The sequence below is a fragment of the Notechis scutatus genome, chromosome 3, assembly GCF_049901735.1.
Source record: "Notechis scutatus isolate UNSWTSFEM ecotype Mainland chromosome 3, rNotScu1.2, whole genome shotgun sequence".
In the NCBI taxonomy this organism is placed as follows: domain Eukaryota; kingdom Metazoa; phylum Chordata; class Lepidosauria; order Squamata; family Elapidae; genus Notechis; species Notechis scutatus.
In genome coordinates this window covers 94,518,631-94,544,273 of record NC_142011.1, presented here as the reverse complement: position 1 = coordinate 94,544,273, position 25,643 = coordinate 94,518,631, and the positions used below count along the sequence as shown (strand labels likewise).

The 25,643-nt window shown below is 34.9% G+C and overlaps 1 protein-coding gene across 4 annotated transcripts in view; it reads left to right on the top strand.

The window, feature by feature from the left end:
* The window catches only part of LHX9 (LIM homeobox 9), a 45,165-nt gene extending 21,387 nt beyond the window's left edge, over positions 1-23,778 (top strand). For 3 of the 4 annotated variants that reach the window (XM_087960784.1, XM_087960785.1, XM_026671708.2), the window contains 2 exons: positions 14,822-15,024; positions 16,349-22,366. In XM_087960784.1, the coding sequence (XP_087816910.1) occupies positions 14,822-15,024; positions 16,349-16,606 (461 nt within the window). In that variant the 3' untranslated portion in view covers positions 16,607-22,366. The other variant, XM_087960787.1, reaches the window with a different exon arrangement.
* The last annotated feature ends 1,865 nt before the right edge of the window (positions 23,779-25,643 follow it).

Genomic DNA, 25,643 nt, shown 5'->3' with positions numbered 1-25,643 from the left:
CTTCTGAATAGTCTCATCTTTCCCAAGTCACTTAACTCTCACCTTCGCAAAGTGGCCCTTCCAGGTGCAATTGGATTGGTTTGCACTGTTTAATGCAAAAAAAAAAAAAGTTTATAAAGAGTAAAAGTGTAAGGAAAATTCGGGAGATATTTCTGAATGCGTTCATTTCACTGGGCTTCAGGCTTGAGTTGCTTAAATTTCAGGGCACAGATATTTTAATTATATTTAACGACGGGCTTGGTACCTTCAATTTTATTTCAGTTTTTTCATTTCTGCTTCGGAGCGACTCAGTTTTAGGAACCAAATACTCCTCTCGAGAGAAGGTATTAATACTGCCCTTTCCGAGAAGAGGAAAGCAAATAATTTAGAAAATAGGGCGGCAAGGCCCCAGACTGGATAAAAAGTGACGCCTCGCGGCTCCTAACTTTCTCCGAATTACGTCATAAATCCGCTCCGATTTATTTCTGGGGTGGGGGATTGTGCAGGAGGATTTCCAGGTCGATCGCTCCCAGAATCTATTCAAGAAGAGCAGTTCGATAGCTGCATGTGTGAAGTCTGACTGGAATCGTTCATTCGTTTATAATCGTACTGAAAAATAAAGACAAAAGCAAACCGTCTACTTTTCCCAGCAAGAAAGCTTTAACCACGACGACTGAACGAATGCTGTATTGCTGAGAGCACGAAATATTTCCATGCAGATAAAGATACTTTTAATAAGATGGTGCTAAATAAATTTTAGACAACTAAATGCTAATCATAATGATCCCCCCCCCAATTTAGCATAGTCTGAAGTTAATGAGTTTAGAGCCAGTTTGGCCTAGTCTAGTGGTAAAGACATCAAGCTAGAAAACCAGAGATCATGCATTTTAGTCCCACTTTAACCATGAAAGCCAACTGGAAGACCTTGGGCCAGTCACTATCTCTAAGCCCAATCCACCTCAAAGGGTTGTTGTTGGGAAAATAGGAGGAGGAAGATATGTTGGATATGTTCACTGCCTTGAGTTATTGATAAAAATAATAAAGGTGGGATATAAATACATACAGGGTTCCATTATTCAATTCCAATGGTTTTCAATTAAATACCTCATTAAATCTTTCCTAGTTTCCTAGAACATGATGTAAATAATTCTGAGACTGACTGGGTTGTGCCACAAATTAGTTTGGCCCATTTCATTATTTGAGGTAGAAGTAGGCAGATTTTTTAATCATCACAAAGAAATGATCAGGCCAATCAGATTATCAACATATGGCTTTTTTCTATTCTGTACCCAAAGACATAATGTTATTTTCCTCTCTTTATTATTGGAATTCTCAATGTTAAGGAAAATAATTTTTTAATTCATATTCATCCAATGGTACTGTAATGTTACACATTTATGGGAAAGGTAAAAAATAGAGACTACCATCTTTTTATCTATCTATCTATCTATCTATCTATCTATCTATCTATCTATCTATCTATCATAATATATCTAGGTAATTTGCTTTCTGTCATCCAGATTTCCAAGAGGTGCTCATCAAGATTTGATGTTGAAGGAAGACTGCCTCTTTATTTCCCCTCATCCCCAAATACATGAAACATTTTTTGTAATGTTTCTGATAAGCAAAAACTTTAATCTGGAATTCTATTGATGCTTGAATAAAGTAGAGCTTATTTCTGGGCTATAGATTAGACATAGTTCCCTTCTCATGTCACCATAATTACATATTTCAGAGAACTGGAGTTTTCACCCCAGATGAAGTTCTGCCTTCCACAAAGAAAATTAGATAAAAAATTTCCAGATGGAAAAAAGATTGCTATATCTTAGATTGGGGGGCATGCCTGAATATAATGCTTGTGATAGCATGTTTACTCACATATATCCCAGTAGTTGCATCCACACTTACCTTGACTAGGATATATCTCTGATTTGAAGCTGGCTTTTATTTGATTTTTCCTCTGCATTTGTAGTGTAGACAGTATGGAAAATTGGGTGGGTTGGGGAAGCTTAGCAAATCACTTCTATAATCAAGAAAACCATATGGTTAAGTCCATGAAATAACCAAGAATTATGGTAAGCTTGGCTCAAGGGAGAAATGACCATTACTCTGTATGGTAAACAAATTAAAAAATAGTTTTAATTAGCGATAACACAAATTAAATCTGACAATCATAGAGAAATATAACCTTTCAGGCTATGCAATCTGATTTTACTCTGAAAGAAACTTGTCAGAGTTTCCAGAGAATTTTAGTATTTCACATGGTCCGATTATAACTTAATTCTTCTTGCCTACAATTCCATATTCCTTCCCCCCCAATTCCAAGTCACTAGTTTAATAACTGAAAGTCCAAAAAGACCACATGCAAGTATGTATAACTATTATTAATGCATTAACTTTAATAGTTAAATTACTTTAATAGTTTTGAAGATGTCCATATTCTGCAGATCTTTGGGGATAAGTCAATCCATTCCTTTCTCAGTAGAACACATGTGGAGTTTCAGAAATGCAGCAATTAATTCAGTTCTAACTTACATAATCCTTTCATTTGGCAAAGTAGTTTAAAACATCCTTTTCCCCCCCATGATAAATGTTTTGTGCAAGAAAGACAAAGTTTTGGGAATGATGACTTAGAGTGTTTAAGGAAGGATAGAAAATCAGGTACACAGTAGAACAGAGATTGCAACTGAGAATGAAAATGGATTGTATTTTTTTCTTTTTTCCTTATAAGCTGGCTGAATAGAATTTATGTGGCACTTGACTGCCCCCCTCTTTGCTCCACTTCCATTTGAGTTCTGCAGCTAAAAAAGAGGCTTCACATTATCCACTGGTTAAAAAAAAAAAAAAGAAATCATAAAATGTTAGCTCTCAATGTCTTTGAACTGCCAAACAAATGTAGCAGTGACCTCTGGTGGCTTTTGAATGGAGAAGGCCTGCTCTTGGAGTGGGGGAGGAGAGTTTTTGTGTACCGTTTAATTTGGACATGTTCCTGGCTATTGTGTTAAATTGAGAGAAAAATATATTTGACATATTTTAGTAGGATTATTTTTCACTTGCCAAGTTTTCTTCTATTTAAATTAAAACAGAAGTAAATTGAAATTTATTTTTTCCCACTTCCGTAATCTTTGAGATTAATATGTAACTTCTATCCATTGTTGACAATACTGAGTGAAGATGGTGGTAAATTGTACTTTGGGAAATCTATTGCTGTATTGGCTGGGAAGGCTGCTTATTGGATGTGAATCCTGACAATCTAAAGTCTAGATTAGAAAGATTTAGCATATGTGTCCTGTTTCACTATGTTGCAATAGTAAGGCAAAGCAATTTTTCTAACTCCCATTTAAGATCCTTATCCTTTGTTGGATGTAAGGCATTCTTCCTTTTCCAGCCAATTGAACCTTGGTTTAGATCTAGTTTCAATATGCATGTTTATAAAGATCTGATGAGGAACTGGCCTGCCAATGGAAGGTCTGCCAACGGAAAACTCAAGGGGTGGACAGAATAATGCAACAGTGCTAGGATATATAAAATATACAATTATGTTTGTGTATGACTCTCATTAAAAATCAGTTAATTATGAGCTATCAGTTAAAAATCAGAGGCAAATGGGTATTTGGCTTCTTTGTGATGGAGTACATTATCCTGAGCTTGGGAAAAATATATGTTGCTTCTGATAACATGCCCAATACATTATGTTAAACTACCAGTCATAGATACCAATTAATCAGGTTTTTTTATGAATAGATAATTTGTCTTGCCAGGTTTTATGAAGGTGCTTTTTATATCTTTTCTGGCTTTTGGGGGGTATTTTCACATGCAATGCTATGTCTACCAAATGCTTTGCCTAGATTTTGCTTTTATCAGAAATGTGGTCTGCAGGAAACAGAAGCTTTTCATGATATGGAGATAAATATTGCCAGGTAGCTGCTATAGATAAAATATCTTTATGAAGGAACATCTAAGTGATAGGGTAGTCTAATTCAAACACTGGCAAACCTGCTGACTTCTCACAGAAATTTACTTTGCTTTTACTAATATGTGCATAAACCCACATTACAGTAGCTTTAATATTCATTTGGATTTCACCAATGATTTTCTTTCATTTTGCTTTTCTTTAACAGGCATATATTTATACTATATTTATACACATTACTACCTAATTCATTCACAAGACTCTGGGTGGCTATTATCTATGAAAGAAAATCATGGGTGCTTTCATAAATGAAAGTGTCATGCCTATGAATAAACCCTCTAATTGCTCTGTCCTATCTATCTCTACTCAGAAACAGACCTCACGGTATTGATTTTGACTTTCTTCCAAATGAGTAAGTTTAGGAACTCACTGCCTGTTAGCAGTAGTTCATGAAAAGTTCATAAATTTCCTACTACAAAAAGCAAGGGGCAAAGAAGCAGTTCCATTGATAGTTTTATAAGGTGTAAGCTGCCTAGAGTCACCTTATATGGGAGATGGACAGCATAAAATGTAATAAATAATAAGTTGATAAATGCTGACTCAAGGTACTGACTGAAGATATGATTCCTAAAGATCCTACTTCCCTTTCCATTTTGAAAGACGTTCCTGGGGATATCACTTGGAAAGTACGGTTTTGCAAAAAAGCCAGCAGTTTTGGAAGCAGCAGTTCTCCATGCTCTATTGCAACTCCATCAAAGAAAAACAAATGCTTTCAATGTTCATTTGTGTGGCGATAATAGAAGACCAGACAACAACTTGGGTGGCTGCATGCCAACAATAGGTGTCTGCTTTAAACTGTAGCCTTTGGCTTGCTTGCTTAAGACCCATATGGCCGAAGGGATGAAAAAAGTGTTCCTCATTCTTGGTACATAAAATTGTATTTTTGTTTTTTCTTAAAGGAACAAGAACAACTGGGGTGGGGTGGAAAAACAATCCTAGATTATTATAAACCATCTCTAAAGGAACTGTTTTATGTAATGGACATGGCAACAAGCAAAATGTGAGCAGCAATGTTGATAACTGATAGAAGGTCTTCTGTGTCTGACTATGTTTTCATCTAATGGTAGAAATTAAGTAAAACATGGAGTCCACACAAGGATTACCAGTATGGAAAAGTTGTACTCTAATTAATCTCAAAACTGAAACAAAAAGGAATTAAGGCTACGTTCTCTTTCTGAAACTAAGAGAATTTGGATTATATTCTCAGTAAATGAATGAACTCATATGCATTACAGAAAAGAATTAATGAGGGTGAATGCCCCAAAACAGCATGATTAGCCCTGTTAACTGTTAGGAAGGAGGCAAAATAATATAGCAAAAAAGAGGAATAACTGGGTGTTGAAATCTGGTACCCCGAAGAAGAGCATTCAGCATTGTTCATTTTGTTGTAGGCACATCATGTGGAACTTAATCCCAAGTATATTTTGTTGTGTAGGTGGAAAATGATTAATACAAGTCTAGTTTGTTCTGATTCATTTTTTAAAATCAACATATCTTCTAGTGATGGAAAAAATAATTATCTGCTCTATTTGATTATCAACTTGTAACTAAGGAAATATGAAAGGATTTGCACGACCTAGTTCTGGATAAATATAAACCATGTGTTTTCTTAGATTTCAGTCCAATTAGTTAGTTAGTTAGTACTAAAAAAAAAGGTTTGCATTAATGATAGTGGGCAGAGCAAATGTTCAGCACAAAAATCTAGTAATCGTGAGATTTTTTAAAAGAGACGTCTCTTTGTGCAATGATGGAAAATATCCAGGATTAAATAAAGGGATATCATATGTGAATTCAGTGAAGAAAGCAGGTAGAATGAAAGAGATGGCAGGACTATATAGAGTCAGAACATTCTGAATTCAAACACCTTCCCCAAGAGAAACTTTCATTGATTTTTCTAGTGAATATAATAGGATTGCAGCAGCAGGTTATAGCATATTATGTTTTAGAGTAAGAGCTGAAAAATGAAAAAAGTGATTAAACAAGTGATTTTGTGTGGCTTTCTCTAGTAAAATGCCAGCTTTTTCTGATCTACTGGTAATCTAGTTGCAGGTGGAAATATACAAAAGCTTGAAGAAAATTCAGTCTGCATACAACATCAATGTTTTTAGTTATAACTATCCTTGGATTGTTGTCCACTTCTGTAATCACAGAGTTTTTTATTTTTATTTTATCTGGTTTGTCAATTGCTTACAAGATAATAGGTATAAGTAAAAACATAGTTATGAATTCATGGATACATATAAGAAAAATAAAAGAAACAATAGGACAGGGACGGTAGGTACGTTGGTGCGCTTATGCATGCTCCCTAAAAACAGTGATAGTATGGAAGTGTCATAAATGAATATACATATTTGAATATAAATACTTGAACATAGTTGAATATTCTTGTAATAGCACTTAGACTTATATACCACTTTATAGTGCTTTACAGCCCTCTCTAAGTGGTTTACAGCGTCAGCATATTTCCCCAAACAATTTGGGTCCTCATTTTATCCACCTCAGAAGGATGGAAGGCTGAGTCAACCTTGAGCCTGGTGGGATTTGAACTGCCAAACTCTAGGCAGCTGGCTGCAGAAACAGCTTGCAGTACTGCACTCTAACCACTGTGCCACAGAGGTTCCTTTTTTCATTTTTATGGCCAGTATTAATGTTTGATAGAGTAAGGAGTGTCATAGAGGATGGAGTAATATATTTACATGTAACCCTGTAGCAGCTATTCTCTATACTATGACTCCGCACACTTCAGAAATGATTCAGAAGAAGCTCTTCAGAATACACATGAGTGTATTCCGCTCCTTTCTGGTGTTTGTAAAAGCAGCTCCTTTATTTCAGGTTTGTATGAAAACCCAAAAAGTGACAGGCTGCTTTAGTGAATAGAGGAGAAGTGCTGTGCTCATGTGAGGGCCGAAGTGCTTTTTCTGAATCATTTTTGAAGCATACACAGCCCTATTGTGCACTATATGTTGTATTTACTTTCAAATTATTACTGACAAGTAATTGCCAAGGGCTGAGAAACATCACAAAGACAAATATATGTAAGGATTGCTCCTAAGTCCATGCCAGTTCTTTTCCTGTGAATTTGTTACATTAGAATTACTTTAGAAGTCTATTTTGAACTATACATAAATAACTCAGTAACTTAAAACTGAGAAGAAAATGACATTATTAAAAGTATACATAATGCAGAAATGCTGTAAAATAATTTGGAGAAAGAGGATTCTAACCATCCGGGATAGCAGATATTAAAGATTGTGGGCACTTGGTTCCAAGCTATCTGAGATATTTTCAGGATAAAATGGAGAACAAAAATATTTTGCTAAGGACAGACTTCATGAAGGTCAATGGGCCAAGAGCTTGTAGTCTGAGCTGTTAATAGGCAAATTTGTCAACATATTGTAAACATTTCATTTTAAAAATTTGAATAGTCACCATTTTTATCAGAAATGGTGGTAAAAATCAAATCAATGATTAAATAAGCAAGATAGAAAAATATGGCAATGCATTGTGAAAAATACTTCCTTTAAAAGCTTATACAGAAATTATCTTTCTTTTGGTTGCCTTTAGGGAGCACTGAGGTCATCTCTGATTCTGTAAGCTCTGACAAGTTCTGTGAAATTGTTCGTGATCAATGGACTGTCAGCTGTTTGAGGATTTCAAGTAAGCAAAGCACAGTCCTGGGTCATTGAACAGGAATTATATGAGTTAAGCTGTTATTGTTATGTTTTATAGATGGCCAAATGGGGCTTATCTATTCTCTAGAGAGATGTGAGGTATTTTGCTCAGGCAGGTAGATGATTGGGAGTTTCTGGTGGGTTCCCATATATATACTGGGTGGACAGCACTCCTATTTGTGAGACATGGCATTTGCACACCAGTACTGAACATTGTTGGACTGAGTTTAGGCAAATCCAGAGAATATTTGGCTTTCTAAGGTGGTAAAAGTTAAAAGTATCTGCAATTTCTTTCTTTCTTTTATTCTGTACATTTAGCTGATGTGAATGTTCAAGGCACAAGAGCTCCCACATAAAAAGAAGAGAGGTAACTCCAGGATTAACGATGAAATATGCAGTTGATTTCTCAACCATTTGGAAAATTGAAGGATATCCAAACTTTCTTCCATTTTGAAATTCTAATTCTTGTATCAAATAATTTCCCCCCCATTGCACTGAAACAATTACAATAGTGCATTACTGAGGGAAGTTGTTCAAGGCCAATCTCATAATTTGGTAGACTGAACCATCTCAGAAAGCAGATGCGTGATGCCAGGATCCAAGGTCACGAGCTGTATCATCTGCCATAGACCTTAAACTAGCCTGCCATCCTTAGATAGAGTGAAGAATGGTGTTCCGTTGCCACGGTTAAAATAGGGCAGAATATGCCATCTTGTTATTGTGTTCAGGCTGATATCTAATGACTGAAAATATCTAGTGTTCTTGTTCTGTTAGAATTTCTCTAAGTGGCTTTGGAGCACAGGCCGTCCTTGTTTAGTGATTGCCTCATACAACAACCTTTCACTGTTATGATAGTGATGAAAAGATAATTTTGTGACCAATCCTTGCATTTATGACCTTTGCAAATCTGTAAAGCAAAGAAAAGCTGAAGTAAGATTATATGTACAGTCACGGTTTCACTTAGTAAAGTGACCGTTTCACTTAAAGACCGAGTAGCCGGTCCCAATTGTGGTTGCTAAATGAGGATCACCTATATAATGGAAGTGATTTAGAATAAGAGCAAAGGCTTCATTTTTTTCTTTGTTCACCTGCTACTAATGGAAATGTAACCAGCTATTTCTCATTCTCTTGATATGAGTGGTATTGGTATTACAGATCCTCTTGAGAGGAAAAAGGCAATCTCACTTTTAACTAGCAGTTTGGCAAGCCATCGCTGTTATAAAAATATGACCTGTCCATTCCTTCCTCTTTGCAAACTACTATAACACTGATGTTCCTTCTCTGGAGAAATAAAATTATTTGTGTTCTCCTGACTGTACCTTAAAAATGAACCTGTACTGTTTTCTTCCCTTAGCCTTTGCAGTGGATTGTGCTACCGTTTAAAAACAAAACAAGAGCACCACTGGCATCAATGTATTTGCCAGTAAACTGCCATCAGATTATTATGGTATGAAATGCATCTGATCAGGGTACAAGTCAGCTAGACAGTTGAACAGTCCCCTTTGATATACTATTCCATTTTCCCTTCCACTTATTTTCCCCATTTTATTTTCTATATGTCAATATTCTTTGGCCTGTTCTGATACTTATGGCTTTATAATTGCCCTTCTCTGAAGAGATGTTTTAATCTATAAACCAGTTTTCAAAAACATCTCCACCTCCCAAATAGAAGGTAATTGAGGAATATCAAAATTTAGAACTGTTCAACAGCAGCAGTAAAAGTGATGCACAAATTAATAATATATCAGTAGGATACTATATAAATTATCGGTTTGGAATCACTAAATGAAGAAGTTGCTACAGGTAGTCTTTGACTTACAACCGTTCATTTAATGACCATTCAAAGTTACAATGGTACTGAAAATGACTGTTAGACTATTTTTCACACTTACGACCTTTAAAGAATCCCCATGATCATGTGATCAAAATTCAGATGCTTGGCAGTTGACTCATACTTATGACTGTTGCTGTGTCCCAAGGTTATCTGATCACCTTTTGCAAACTTCTGACAAGCCAAGTCAGTGGGGATGCCAGATTACTTAACAACCATGTAACTACGGTTAATTTACCAACTGCGGTGATTCATGTAACAACTGTGGCAAGAAAGGTCATAAACGGGGCCAAACTCACTTAATGTCACAGAAAAACATAAATGTTGGTCTCAATTGTGGTCTTAAGTTGACGACTACCTGTACATATTTTTGTTTGACCTTCACTGGTAATTCTTCCTCATGTAATCAGGAGCATCATGTCACAACACAATGCACATTCTGTAAAAGAGAACTTGAGCAGTTTGGTGTAAGTTAAGGTACTGAACTGGGAGTTGGGAAATCTGGGTTCTGGTCCAGCCTTAACCATGGAAATGTCTTTAGGCTAGTAACCTCTTCCTAGCCTTGGGAAAAATGCAATGGTAAGATTTCCAAGAATGCTGCATGAATTTCTCCATATACTTGGCAGAAGTCAAGAATGATTTAAAGACTACAAATGCTACCTGAGAACAGATGTTCTGTACAAAGTATAGAAGAACCACATTTGATTCAGGTTCAGAACCAATTGATGCCTAACCATAGGCATCTTCCAAAAATTAATGAACTAAAACAACTTTTTTCATCTTGCACTTTCTTAAATGTAATGGTATTACAATGTCAGTAGTTCCCAGTAAGCATGAAATTAATGAACTGCTAGAAATACTAGGAGCTATAGAGTTGTAATCCAAATATATTTGGTGGGTATAACTATTTTTATATTTAGTTTTCTTTTTGAGGACCATGCTTTTGGCCTTCAGATGAGAAAATGTGTCAAATACTAAAAAACCCTCCCCCACTTAATAGAATTATCTTCTTTTAAAAATAATTCTCATGTGACTTTAATTATCTCTTTCTCCTGCTGAAAAAAGACTTACACAAAAACATTTGTTATCTCTGGCTCCCTAGTATTTTTCCAAATTATTTTTATTATATTTACCGAAAATACTTGTTAGGTGGGAGTGGTGAAATAAATTTATAAATCCATTAAACCAGCATTTGCTGGATATTCTTTTACAATGTAGTTGAGAAAACAGTATTTCAGTTCTGTTATTTTCTTTTAATAGAAGGCAAATGCAGTCATAAAATGCATTGTCTTCTCCCTCCATCCCCCCTCCCCTCTCACACACACACCAATCTGTCTCCATGGATCGATGTAATGTGTATAATATCTATATTTTCCATCAATGGGAATAGCTATACTTTGTGAAAGAATTCCAGCCACCTATTGGGAAGTTTATTCTGTTCCTGCATGATGGTAGTTTTGTTAAATCATTCCTGAAAAGTGATACAAATTGCATGCTTAATAATTAAAAGAAATTTACTTGTATTCTGGTATGGAATGCATTGATAGTTCTGAGTCCTATTGATCTCCACAGAGATTCTTTTCATAGAATCAGGGTTTTAGAAAGCTTCTTATTTTTTTAGGTAACTGGCTCATTTTTATCTGCGCAACTACAGCTGCAATGTTAGTGACAGCTAAAAAGCCAAGAGTCAATGGTCTACAATTTACACTTTTCTCAATGATCTAATCCTGCTGAGGATTCATGGTGATGGTACAGCTAAAGTAGAACATAAATCTATATAAAAGTGAGTTTACACAGAGCTATAACGTCCATACTTACTGAAGCATGAAATAAAAAGAAACCACCACTTGCTGCTAAAGTGGCTCCTAACGTAATTATTGGATTCATACATTGTTCCGTCCTTTTTTCCAGCAGGAACTACATATATAAAAATGTGTTTTCATCATATATTACCTCTTAATTTGCTTGTTCTTAATAGTCTAACAGTTAGAATTTATCACTTTAGTACCAAGGCTCAGGCTTGAGTCAGAAGGCAAAAAGCACACCTTCTACATGAGAAAACAAAATCCTAGTGCTCTCTCCACCATGGAGCTGCTGTTCATTATAAACACCTGGGGACTGGTGATAATCCTGGATCAGGTCATGCTTTTCCTAAAGGAGGTCTGTGGTGCAAAGGTCTTCCTGGACTTGTGGCTATTGTTCAAGCAGCAAATAGAAGTTGTAACTAGGGGGATTTCATCCAGGTTCATCTGGTATGCTAGTTATGGTCCATAACTGTTGGTTATGGTCCAGATAATTATGATTCAGGATGTTCTGGCAATGTTAATTTATGTCTGCCTAGAGGCTGAATTACAGGAATGTGGTCTCTGTGGGTTGCTTTTGGAGACGACCCAGAAGCTATAGTTAGAACAAAATGCTGTAGTTAGACTACTGATGGGACAGCCACTGTGAAGTTACACCTAATTTGAAATCACTGCACTGGTTACTTGTAGTTTCCATACTCAATTCAAAGTGCTAGTCATAACCTCTAGAGCCCTGTTGAGAGAAGCTCTGACACATATCAGGCTCCTTGCCCAAATCAAATCTTTATGCCAAGTCTGGTTGTTGAGAAGAGCTCTGTTGAATACCCCATCTCCTTGTGTGGTAGAGGCAGCATGGAACAAAACACATGCAATTCCCACTCGATGGAACTCTCTGAAGTGCATCTTCCTCCTTGCTTTTTGGAAGCAAACTAAGATGATACCATACCATTGTGCCTTTGGTCCAAACGGATTAAAGATGTAGTCTAAATATCTAATAAGAACATGCTTTTTATTGCTTTATTCAGGATGGGCATGGGCTGCTCCAGATTTGATTTTTCTTCATGTGTGTAGGTGAAAAGAAAGTGTTAGCACAATCCAGTAATACACAATTGTAGAGCTAGTATTCTTTCTATGGAGAAATTAGATTGATGACAATTACAGAAGAAAAGTGATGATGAAGAAAAAAATAGAAGTTGATTTCTTTTCTTGCAAGCTTTTCTCTGCTGCACAGCATCCATGTCTATTTGGATAAAGGAAGCAGCTAATAGGCAGTAGCTTTAATAATCTCCTCAGAGTTGGCTGAGCAAAGTGTCAGAAGGACAATAAAGAAAATTTGAAAGGCCTCCTTATTGTCATAGAGAAACCTGTCTTAAAAATAAAGTAAAAGGACTAAAAGTTGGCAGGCACCCTTAGCAGATGGTGCATTAATGTATGTTTTAAGGAAACAGCCATGTGGCTGCTTTTGCATTTTTACTGATTTTTACTCATCCCGTTATTTGGTTTATCATTTAGAACTAATGCTGAATGAAGCAGTAGATTTCCACACCATACCTTTTCTAATTCAGCATTGTGCTGGTGAAAAATATTTATCCATACCAACTTTAATGCTTCTGCATCTCAAAAAATATTCTATGCTAAATAAATGCATCAGGAAAAAGTATACATTACTTTTTTTTCTGATGGCCAACAGTAAGAGGTCGATGGAATTTTAGTCCAGAAGATCTGGAGGGTGCTAGATGCCTTCTCTTGTATTAATTCAATTCAGAAAGAGATGCTATGGATTGATGGCTCATGTGTCCGGAATTGGGTAAGTATCATTTTTGGATAGACTTCTGTTCTTCCTGGAGGAGCAGAAGCATAAATAGTATTTATATTCCTCTAGATTTGTTTCTATCACTCAAAGATCTAAGTGGCCTTAATGGATCATAATATATTTGGCCAGTTGCAACTGAACAATTAGCTAACCTTTTCTTTAGTAGGGATAACCTTGTACTTCTATTGGTAATCCTTGCTTAAGGACAGTCATTGGGACTGGCAATTTTATTACTAAATGATGCAGTTGTAAAGCACAGTGTCATGTGGCTATGCCAACTTACTACAGTTCTGTTAGGCAAATCCATGCAGTTGCAATACCTGTGGCCATGTGATTGCTATTTGTGACCTCCTGCTGGTTTCCCCATTGGCTTTGTTTGTTAGAAGCTGGTAGAGAGGGATACAAATAGTGATCACATGACCACAGGATGCTGTGACGATTGTCATTGCAAGCTAGTAGTCAAACACCCAAATCATGACCACGTGACAGTGGGGACACTGTAACAGCCACAAGGAATAGTCATAAAGCCCTTTGTTCAGCACTGTCATAATTTTGAATGGTTGCTGAATGAGTAGTTAGTTGCTGAATAAGGACTGTCTGCAATTCATTTTCTGGTAATTTTCTGGTTAGGTGACTGCAGTGTAAGTTTGCCCTTGAACTATTTGAAAGCTTCAGGTAATACTGAGTAGAGTGGCCAGACTGCTAAGGGAGCTGCCTGGGCTTCTAAAATGTAGTTTAATAATGACATTCAAAGTATGAAGCCCTGATACTTGGGCATTGGAGTGCCTCTCTTAGTGTGTATTTGCCTACCCATGTTTTGTCATAAGAGCTTTACATGGGGATTTGGGGAGGACCTTCTCTGTCATGGCACCTCACCTCTGAAAACCCTTTTTTTGAGAATCTAGGAAGGAATCAGTTTTGTTTGCTGTACGGTGCCATGCCATGTTTAATGGAGAAAAAAAAAATCTAACAAAATGAAGATTTCACCCTTTTCTTCACAGTTCAAAGGGAAAGCCCATATGAGGAAATTGCAACTTAGAGAACCCCCAACATTACGTCCTCTATCAGTTGATGATCTCAACATTCCATCTCCTTCACAAAGGGCTTCCCAAACTCTGCTGCCTACTAGTCCTCATTCCAGATACACTGATCAGGACCTGCCTACTTTCCCCAAATTGGCCAGTAAATCAGATCCTTAGGATTTTCCACCTTGTTATAACTCTAAATTTTTATAAAATTTTTACTTTCCCGTGTTTGGGGTAAAGCATGCATCAAAATAAAGTGTGGTTCTTCTCATGTTGTGCCCCTTGTTCAGACTATTTCTGTGACACATGTAAAGGTCTGCTTTTTATTCTTGCATTTGGGTCACAGCAAGTGATTCAGGGTTACTATTATATTAAAAAAACACATACTATTCTCTTACTCTGTTATGTTCATTTTTGTTTTTTAAATTATATTTTATTATTTTATATTAGGATATCTTATAGATTATATTCTACTTTCACATTTTTAGAAATAAATAGGTAGCAGGGAACAAACATCCAGTCCTTCCAGTTGTCTGGAATATGTCTAGGACTCATTTTCTTCATATTATGCATATAGTACATTACCCATTATGTGATAATAATGTTGTAATCTTGCAATGGAAGGAAATATGTTAATATTATATCTTAGGAGTTTTTTGTCCGTGTACACATTGCTTATTTTCAGCTTTCCAATTCTTTTTTTGTTGTTTGTTGTTTTCCCAAACAGGTTGTAATGAAAATGAGGCAGACCATCTGGACAGAGACCAGCAGCCTTATCCCCCATCTCAGAAGACTAAGCGCATGCGTACTTCTTTTAAACATCACCAGCTCCGTACCATGAAGTCCTACTTTGCTATTAATCATAATCCAGATGCTAAGGACCTCAAGCAATTAGCCCAGAAGACTGGACTAACTAAGAGAGTTCTGCAGGTAAGAAGCCTCTGCTATAAATGTCTTCCTTCCATTCCTTTCCCTCTATTTAAAAATTGCAGATCCCATACATTTTCCTTCTGCTATCTTAAATTAGCTGACTCCTCCAATAGATAAATAGGTATTCATTTCCATATTCAGATCTTATCCTCTAAGGGTACTGAAGGTATATTTAAGTGGGCAATTATGCTTCCCTCCAGAGCTACTGCTCTCAGGACTGAAGGAGAATCAATTTTGTTTGCTTTGATTGGGATGGGAAATATGTAAAATACACTGGTATCCTTTGTAATTAAAACAGTAATTGGATATTGAATGTAAGGCAAATAATCTATTTTACTGCATTTCTCCATTTTTATTAGCCAGAAGTAACCTCATGAGTCCTCTGTGTCAACCTGAACTGAGTTTTATTATATACAGTCAACAATCCTATGGGAGTATTTGTTGCTATACTGCATCATATTAGAACACTAAGATGATACAAAAGAAAACATTTTGGCCTAATAGTGTCACTAGCAAGCTGATTTAACACTATACATTGAAGATTTTCTGGAGGACTGCATAGAGAACATTCATAGACTTAATTCCCACTACTGAATTCTGAAGCAGTGCAGTGCAGCAATTAATACATCACATGGGATTTGTGTTGTATGTAAAGTGCTTTAATTTGTTATTTTTGGATTGCTCTGTAAGATGTGATGCTCTCAGATCTGAATGTTTCCTAACATAGTTGAAATATAAAACCCAATAATTCTGGAAGAAGTTACAATATTTTTAACAGATACAGGGTTCTGGCCATAATATACAATACCTTTAAATGGTTTAGATCATTACTTGTGGGCCAATTCCATTGAAGCCAAGAAAAATGAGTGGAAGGAATTTAAGTGCCACTCTGTATATCAGAGATTAGTGATCTCAACATAACTAGTTCAGCTTTGATATAGGACACACAGAAACCACATAAGAAAAGTGGTGCATGAATTCTTTAATAATACTTTCCATGTTTTTAAATGATCATAGGAGTTTTTAGTGGAATATTTATTACACTGAGATGTTACGGCACAAGTGAAAAACAAAAACAACCATAAGTGCCCATTAAAAGGATTATTTGATAGTCTTAGTGAATTATCATTGAAAGAGTCCCCAGATAATATAGTAGCAAGTGTGATCAGTGCATGTGGGGGAAGGAGAAGAAAGGTAAAACAAGAAGCCCACCATCCTTAAAAATGCAAACAGATATAGGAAGAAGTGAAAAAGACAGGGGGAAAAAGACAGTTAAAAACAAAAGATAACGTTGGTAAAGAAATCAATTGGGATTGGTTTGCAGGTTTGGTTCCAAAACGCAAGAGCCAAATTCAGAAGGAATCTTTTGCGACAGGAGAATGGGGGTGTTGATAAAGCTGATGGCACATCACTTCCGGCACCGCCCTCAGCAGACAGCGGCGCTCTCACTCCACCCGGCACTGCAACCACTTTAACAGACCTGACCAATCCCACTATCACTGTAGTATCATCAGTGACCTCTAACATGGACAGCCACGATTCCACGAGCCCCTCACAAACTACCTTAACAAATATTTTCTAACATTTGATTTCAAAATTCTTCTTATTCGTTACTTCTGCTTCTTCCTCTTCTTTCTCCATTATATGATTATAATTACTATTAATATTATTTGCAACATTTTTAAAAAAAATAAACAACACCACAATATATTTGGGAAAACCAACTTGGTGTGTAGCACCCACAACCACTTGGCAAATGAGTTTGCAGTAATAGAAGTCTATTATAATGCAACATGAACTTGTCTATAAATTGTTGTTGGATTTTCTTTTAATCATTGCCTAATTAAAGGGAAGGTTTAAGTGCCTCTTAAAATTGTATGTTCCTTATTTCCAGAATTTACTGGGGGCAAAATGGTTGATATATTAATCAGAAAATTGTATTTCAAAATAAATAGATTAGTGTTTGTTTTCTTCAAATGATTGGCATCTGAATCATAAAAAACATACAGTTATCAGGAAATCCTGCTGTGCAAGGCAGACCAAGCCCTTTTGGTATCTGATGCAGAAAATCTAAAAATATTTAACACCATAAAATATGCCACTTGAGATAACTGAGTTCCTTTTCCATATCACGTTACTCGACCCTTAAGTTCAGTGGGCTATACTTCTAAATCAAGCTAGACGTACAACTTTAAAAGCAGGTATTGGCCAGTTGTCAAATTTGGATCAATAAGGATATTTGTTTTAAGTCAGGTGATCTGTGTGATTTGCTTTCTTTATTCTATGGTGGTTCCCTGCAATTTGGAAGCTGTCTTTGATATGTTTGCCATGTCCAAAACCTTCTCAATTTGCATTCTACCGTGTCATGATGTGACTTGGGTTGGCATGCCAAGCTAGTGGTAGTTGCTTTTGGCATCAAATTATATGACTGACCTGCCACTTACAAGGAACCAGCATAGCCTGAAGAAAAAAGTTGTAAAGAACACAAATTTCAAATAATATACACATTGGGATATATAGAAGGAACCACTGAGTAGGAAGAGCCTAAAGAATCAAACTATCATGCTCTGAGATCAGATCTTATAATGTTATTGCACATCAGTTACAGATGTGTGTTAAGACAGTTGTTTTTATTTATCCTGAGACAAGGCATACTACATGTCCTATAGAGGAGTCTCGCTCATATACAGGTCACCTAATTAAATCACATATGGATTGAGTATTAACATAATTATGTCAGAGATATTTGTGATCTGCCTAGCCCAGCTGTCTGTGACTGTTTCCACAATTAATTTTTAGATGCCAACATGCTTTGACCATGCTTAACCAATGCCAGTATTTCATACTGAAAGGCTGCCCAGGAATGATTTGCATTTCAGATTTTTAATCCTCAATTTGCAATTCAGAAACTTACATTTTGTACTTTCTTTCATTTTCTATGCATACAAAAAAGTTGTAAAAGTTTTGTTTTGAGACTGAGGTTTGCACAGTTTTTATTAGGCTTAATATGGGTGGGGAAAAACAAGAGAGGGAGTAGCATGCCCAGGTAATAATAGGTTCCAGCCCCAGAAAACATGTGCATTCTTCATTTATTAACTGGCTTCTATATGATGCTTTATGCTATAATGTTTAAAAGCCTCTTCAGGTATATAAAAACTGATAGCCTAAATGTGAAATTCTATTTTCTGCATTTTCTGCCATTTCTAGCCCATCAATATCCTTTAAAACAAAAGGCAATTTATTTCTGAAAATGTATTGTATACAGGTAGTCCTTGACTTATGACCACAACTGAGCATAACATTTCCATTGTTAAGTGAGACATTTGTTAAGTGAGTTTTGTCCCACTTTATAACTTCTCTTGCCACGGTTATTAAGTGAATCACTGCAGTTGATAAGTTAGTAACCCGGTGGTTAAGTGAATCTGGCTTCCCCATTGACTACCAGTCAGAGGTTGCAAAATATGATCACATATCCCTGGAACACAGAAAAAGTCATAAATATGAACCTGCTGCCAAGGATCTGAATTTTGATCACATGATCACGGGGATGCTATAAAGATTGTAACTGTGAAAAATTGACAAGTCATATTTTTTTCAGTGCCATTGTAACTTTGAATGATCACTAAACGAACTGTTGTAAGTCGAGGACTATCTGTATAAGAGCTTGAGTGACCAAGGAATTAACAGGATTCATGTATCATACTAAACCATTGTTTAGTGAATAAATTGTAACTTATTGGTTTAAGTTAGTTAAGTGACAACCTCTTCATTTACAATCTATCGCAACAAACCTCACATATCATATTAAGTCCAAATTAAACAGTATGGCTTAGTGTGTTATAGGAACCCTATCACTTATTCCATATTTTAGCTACATTATTTTTCAGGATTTGTAATACCCAGCTATGTCTACATACATATGATGAATAACATTTAGACTACATTAACTTTTCAGCTAACTTAGGCCATTTATGAATGTCAATCGTTAACTTTCTGTCCTGCAGGCTAGTAAATTGTGCTGGAAAATAGAACAGCCTCAGACAGTATGAATGTTGGTTATGTGTATATTACACAAGCTTTTTTCTAAAACACATTGATCCTAGAAACATTTGCTTGGGGCTAATCCCTATTCAACTGAACAAACACTATAGTTTCCAGCTTCACCTGGTTTGCAGTGGGACTGACAGCAAAACACTAACATACCCAAGATTAAATAATAATCCTGTTGATTTAAAGGGAAGAATTAAATATCTACTAAATGTCCCATGGAAATAAAAAAGATTTCAAAGTACAAATTTTTGCTAGATATTATCAGTAGTTCGAGGCTAAAATTTTTGCCCTCTTAAAATGGTAATACTTTCTGCTCTATATTAATTATATCTAAACAAGAGGGTTTACTCTGAGCCTAGTGGCTTGGGGATTGCAGCCATTACAGTATCTGTCTTGGATACTGTTTTTCCCCCTTTAATAAGTATAAATCCAGCATGTGAATATTAAACACTTTTACATTTCAGTAGGACAAAGTGGAGTACTATAAGTCTAGAAAAATAATCATAATCTTTACAAAATTACTAACCTTTGTCTTTAAAACATGCATTTCTATTATTAAAGTAACTGTTCAGATTTTCAACCATTTTCAGAAGAAGATGGAAATAGGCAAAATATAATTTCTTAAACTGTTTGAACAATTACTTAAATATATTTATTCTTGGATGTTTTGAACATACTTGCATTTTTTTCTAACCTGGGTAAATGCTGGCCATTTTAATGTATTAACTTCAAAAGACAAGTTCAGCAAATATGTGAATAATACTGTGCTTCTGTCATATTGTAAGTCTGCCTGTTTTAACTCACTGGGAGCTTATTTCCAAGTAAATATATATATTGTATTACGCTAGCTACATGGAACTTCACCTAGGGTTAATTTGTGTGTATGAATTTATAATTAATACACAAAATAACACATACAGAGGTAGACGCCCGAACAGACTCACAGCCACATTTGGTCATTATAATTCAGTGGAGTTTAAAAAATGTAGTTTTAATGTGATTGAAAATCAGCTCCATTGGACCCAATGGAATTAATTTTGATTAGACATTATTTGGAATACCCTGTATACAAGTTTAATTCCGTGTTGGATGGTGACCGCTCCTCCTGCCCCCATTTTTTTTTCATTAAAAAGGCAAACAAAAGCTCTTCTCTTCCAATATGAGAAAACACTTTACATTAAAAACAAAATCCTTTTGAAAATTGAAATTATCGGAAGCTGCCAAACTCAGAAGCCTTGTGGATGCATTGCTGATTGGAAACACCTTTCCTAGTTTACATTTGCAAGTGGTTCATTTTTTTTAATTTAAGCTAAAGTCTGAATGGTCTGGGCAGTGGTGAATGTTCATTTGTATCCTTTCTTCTGATAAAACACTAATTAAACAGGGGAGACTTTCCAAAAACTGTCAAAATCATGTTTTGGATAGATTGTTAAGAATAACTTTTGCACAATGTTTTATATTTTATGCATCTTCTCTTTATTCTCTTCCCCTTTCCTTTTGATCATACCTCTCTTATTTTATTTAAAATCTTTTTTAGTTGATTATTTAAAAGTGGGGGGGCTTGATCTCCAATAATGAGTGGATACATACTGACAGTTCACTGCCCATATTAAAGTGCATTATTCTAACTTTTGCTCAGGGTTTTTAGAAAATTAGCACAGAAAAGTAGCTTATTTTTTAAAGAAAAAACAATGGAAGAGATGTTAACACTGTAATGGAGAAAATGTGTCTTTGTTGTTATATATTTAGCCAGTGTGGTCATGATCTTCTAGAAGGCTTAAGGCTGCTGACCTAAAGCACATTTAGAAGGAAGGATGTTCAATTGACATGAGTGGAATTTACTTCCAAGTTGATATAGTTAGGATTGAGGTGCCAATCTTGGACTTTTCATGTTACTATTACCTTATGGGCATTTACCACTAACCAGACCAAACAACCTTGGAAAGGCTGAGATCTTTATTAATACACTTTTACAGGTACAAAAATTGATACATATAAATTTTGTTCTTTGACAGAACAACTATATGGTACTATAGATCTACTTTATTAAGTAGACTTCTTATAACTCAGTTCTACAATGTGCCTTATGCTATAACTTGGGAGTAAGCTTGTGGAAAAAAAATCAGGATATATATGTGTTGTTTGTTAAATTAACTGTTTTAAACCCTTTTGACACCTCACTAGTTTTGTACTGTTTTACCTCTTATTTCTGAAACTCTTTTTATGGTGTAACCTGGTAGAGGGGACAAACATGTCATAGAAAGCAGTTGTGCACTCTTTCGGATATAGTTGATAAATTCAATAATCTTATATATTGAGCTTCGTGTTTATAGTACAGTTAAGTGGTCTAGCAAAGTTGTCCATGTTTTCTTTGTTTTATTGAAAAATGCATTGTATAGAAATTATTTCCCCTAAATATTTATGGACCAAACAATTGTGATATATCCTATTAAATTTGTGTGAATAAACCATTTTGAATCAAAGGAGTTTTATTTACCATCAGTTTTCTTTTTAAAAAATTGGAGTCTTTCCTGACTGTGGCAGTGTGTTGTGTTGCTTTACAGTATGTGTGAATTTGTGTGAAGTACTTAACACATTAATGGGAATCTTACAGCAATTACAAAATAGGATTACTTCTAGCTTTTGTTTAATAACAATATACCTGATGTTAATTTAAGCTTTCTATTTTTAAAAATTGAAAATAATGCTCCACTGATTGATATTACAACCCAATATTAGGTTGCAGTGTTTAACAATATAGCTCTGATCCAATGAGCTCTAGTTTTACTTAATGCCAATGAAAAGTTGGACAAGTTAATTGTAATTAATTTGAGTCCCATTGAATGCAAATTCAATTAGCTTGAGGTGGCTTAGAATGGGAATTTCATTCAAAGTCATAGAGAGCACAATTTAAAAATTTAAACCAAATTAAGTCTCATTAAATGGAATGGGACTTAAATTAATATTGATTCGGTCCATTTCATTGTATTTAATGAGACTTAATCACAAACAACAGTTACTGGGTTGCACCTGTTTGTGTTTTAAGAACAGGTTGGCATATTTCTTTTTAAATCATTAAAAAATAAAACCAATACCAACCCCAATCAAATAAATCTAAAACCCAAAGCCCAGAGAATATAGGAATGGAAGTAGTAATTGCATGAAAAAATAATAAATAATTATGGTGAAATGCATCACAATTTAGTTGTTAGGTATATTGAACACAATCTAAAAGTACAGACCCCTAAAAGCCAGGTTGCTCTGTAGTTTAATAAATTGTCACTATGATTTCTTTCAGGGAGAACAAATCTTGGGGCATTACAGCCAAACATCCCGACGTTTGAAAATTCCCTAAAGTATTAAAAGAAGGGGAAAGTTTGATCGGAAATCCACTGCAGTGAAGACAAAGACAATATTAGGTTATGATAAATCATACATTTAAAATTTATTGAGCCAAATATAATTCTTTAAAGACAGACTCAATGTCATTTCCTGAATGTTAACACGACATATGTGATTTGATGGTGTCTAATTAAACACTTGGAGGCTGTGTGTGACATCAGAGCAACCTGGCAGAACTACCCAGTCCAATTTGAGATTTTTCCTTTTTTATGAATCTATTTAAACTCACATTTGTCAAGCAAAAATACCTGTAAAATAAGATCTAAAACCTGAATTCATTCATACTGCTTGCCAATGTGTATTAGTCATATATGTTCGACTGCATTTTTGGTAAATTTAGAGAAGTTTCTCATTTAAGATATTAGGGATCAACATTAGTATTATTTGTTTCTGACTTAAAATTTAAAGCAACCTGCATGCACTTTTCCATCTGTCACCTAGAGTGTACTTTTTCTGTATGATGCATTTCGCGTTGATGTTTCCTGTACAGTAGTTTCATTAATAAATATTTTACTTGATGCAAACTTAGTAAACCCAGATATAACTGCTGAAATTATTATTATTATTTTTACAAAATCTTTTTTTTACAAAATCCATGCAGTAGATACATTCTGCACTTTCACAAAAGTTTTTGGAAAAAAGAGCCTGTTGATCAACATAAAATTACTTCCTTGATATCCTTCTGATTTCCTTTTCCTTTCTCCCCCTGAACAATTAATATAATCCATATCAGTCATAAGGGCATGATCCAACAAATTTTCAATTGTTCCTGACATCAAGTAAACTTTAGAATGTTTAAATTTGATTAAATTGTATTTTGATTGCTTAAATATTAAAACAAGACATTCCTGATCAATGGCTACTAGCTTCCTGCATTCCTGTTAAAACATTTGATCCATTATTTGAATAAAAATCAATATGTCATACTATGAATCATGTTAATTCTTAATAAGTTTACATATCCACTATGCAATGAAGAAAATCACTTAAGACTTTTTTAAACATTAGTCTCCACAATATTAACCTGTGCACCATTCAAATCATTGGTGAATTTCAGCTATCACAATTGTTATTTCTTTATGAATAAAAACCTTGCAATTGTTAAAAGGCATAATTTCCTATGAATTATTAAAAAAACTATATTCCTGTCAAGCTGTACATCCAAAGCACATGTTAATTTATTTAATAGGACTGCCAGCATAAGAAAAATAATTCTTTTCATTTAAAACACTTTTTCGTAAGTACAAATGAACCCTATGTAAACAATGTAACTTTTATGAACGATCTGACATTAAAATATTTCATTTATGTGTGCATGCTGAGCATTTTGAATGTTTTCTTAAACTCCTTCATTTTTATAAATAATGGGAAACAAAACAACACATTACTAAACAAGCCAGAACATAAATTGCATCCATAAAACAATGTTATATTTCTGATGGTCATAACATTCAAATTGTTTGCAAACATGTTGTCTATAAAAAAAACCTCTGGGAATTTAAAACAGATTTTGAAAACAATCGTATGAATATATATATATATATATATATATAATATTCCTGTTATATATATATACATACATACATACACACACACACACATTATACTATTTATATTTTTTTCTTCTTAACATCATTAAAAACTTCTGTTGCATAGAATTTTTTAAACTGTTAGGATAGGGGTTTCATATTGTTTATAATATTTTCTAAAATCCTATGTGTTGCTTTTATGGTTCCAATGAATTTATTCCCATTACATATAACAGAGAAAAGGGCTGGTCTTGCTTTCTACTTGATAGAAGGCTTCAGATGCATATTGCTACAAAAGAAACAGAAATCTTGCATTTTCTGTTTTTTTGAAAAACAATGATATCATGGTACCACTGTTTCCTCTAAATCTATTATTTTTAATCCTTTTATCTTAACATGCAGGAGTTTTCTTGTTAAGAATATCAATAAGGCTCTCTGATTTTCTAGCTCTCTGTTTTTTTTTAAAAAAAAAATCTAGTATCGGTTATTATATTAGTATAATTATTATACTAAAGTTGAACTTTTTGCCGACTTAAAGGGTGAACTCTTAAGTTACTTTGTGCAATTGTGAGGTGGTAATGTATTCCAGTAATGAATTCCAAAGTAAAGTGGGTCTAGCAGCTACAGCTTTGAAGAGACCCCAATAAAGTGAATTCAGGTGGTTGCTTTTTTCTGGTTCAGATTTGTCCAGTAGCAACAACTGAATTTTGGATAGCAGTGTGAAAAATTGCAACAATTATGAATAGACACCACTGATAATACAGTGCTATGTTAATGGCATTGTGAAAAGTTAATGTGTTAGCTTCACTTGACTATCCAATAGTATGCAGGATTTTTTTTAAAGAGAGGGGCAGGGCAGATGAAATACTAAAAGTGAGCCTTCTTGAGATTAAAGTATCCTCATTTTGGTAATCCAAGGATTGTAGTTGTGGATACCTTTTCTAGTCTGACTAGTTACCCCTGGGAGATTGAACAGAAATTTTAGGCTGTGCTCTATTACATTACACAAAGTGATTCTCAATGAGATTTTGCCAGCAGATCTGAGGTAAGTGTTCCTTTGATATGGAGTCATTGCAAAACATCACTCTGAAGAACTGAAGAAAAGTCACAATATAGTTTTATATTTGACACAACAAACTTTCCTATTACCTTAACTGTATCCTTGAACTCATTCATATGCTACATAATGCTCCCCGAGGTGATTGTAGATGGGAAATATTAATTTTCTAAAACATACAACTCTGCCTCTTGAGGGCTGAGAAAATATGGTATCTCTGTAACATACAATCTAGTTTGGATAAAACTGCCATAAATCATCTAAATGTAGATTACGCACAAATTTTTAATATGGAATAACAAGAATATATGAGAAATGGAGGTGATATCAACATGATTATCATACATTGCATGAAGTGATAATCAGTGGAATAGTACCCAAGGAGGGCAGATCCTCCTACATGGTATCATTATTTAGTGTTGAATGGTGCAGATGTCATAGGCCTTGATTTTATTAGCTGGCATATCCCAAGGACTACTGATCATTGTTCAGACACTACTTTGGAGACTATCAACTTTTGAAGAGCATTGGTCATTCAGCCACTGTTGCATATCAAAGCTGTAGTAAATACATATTTAACA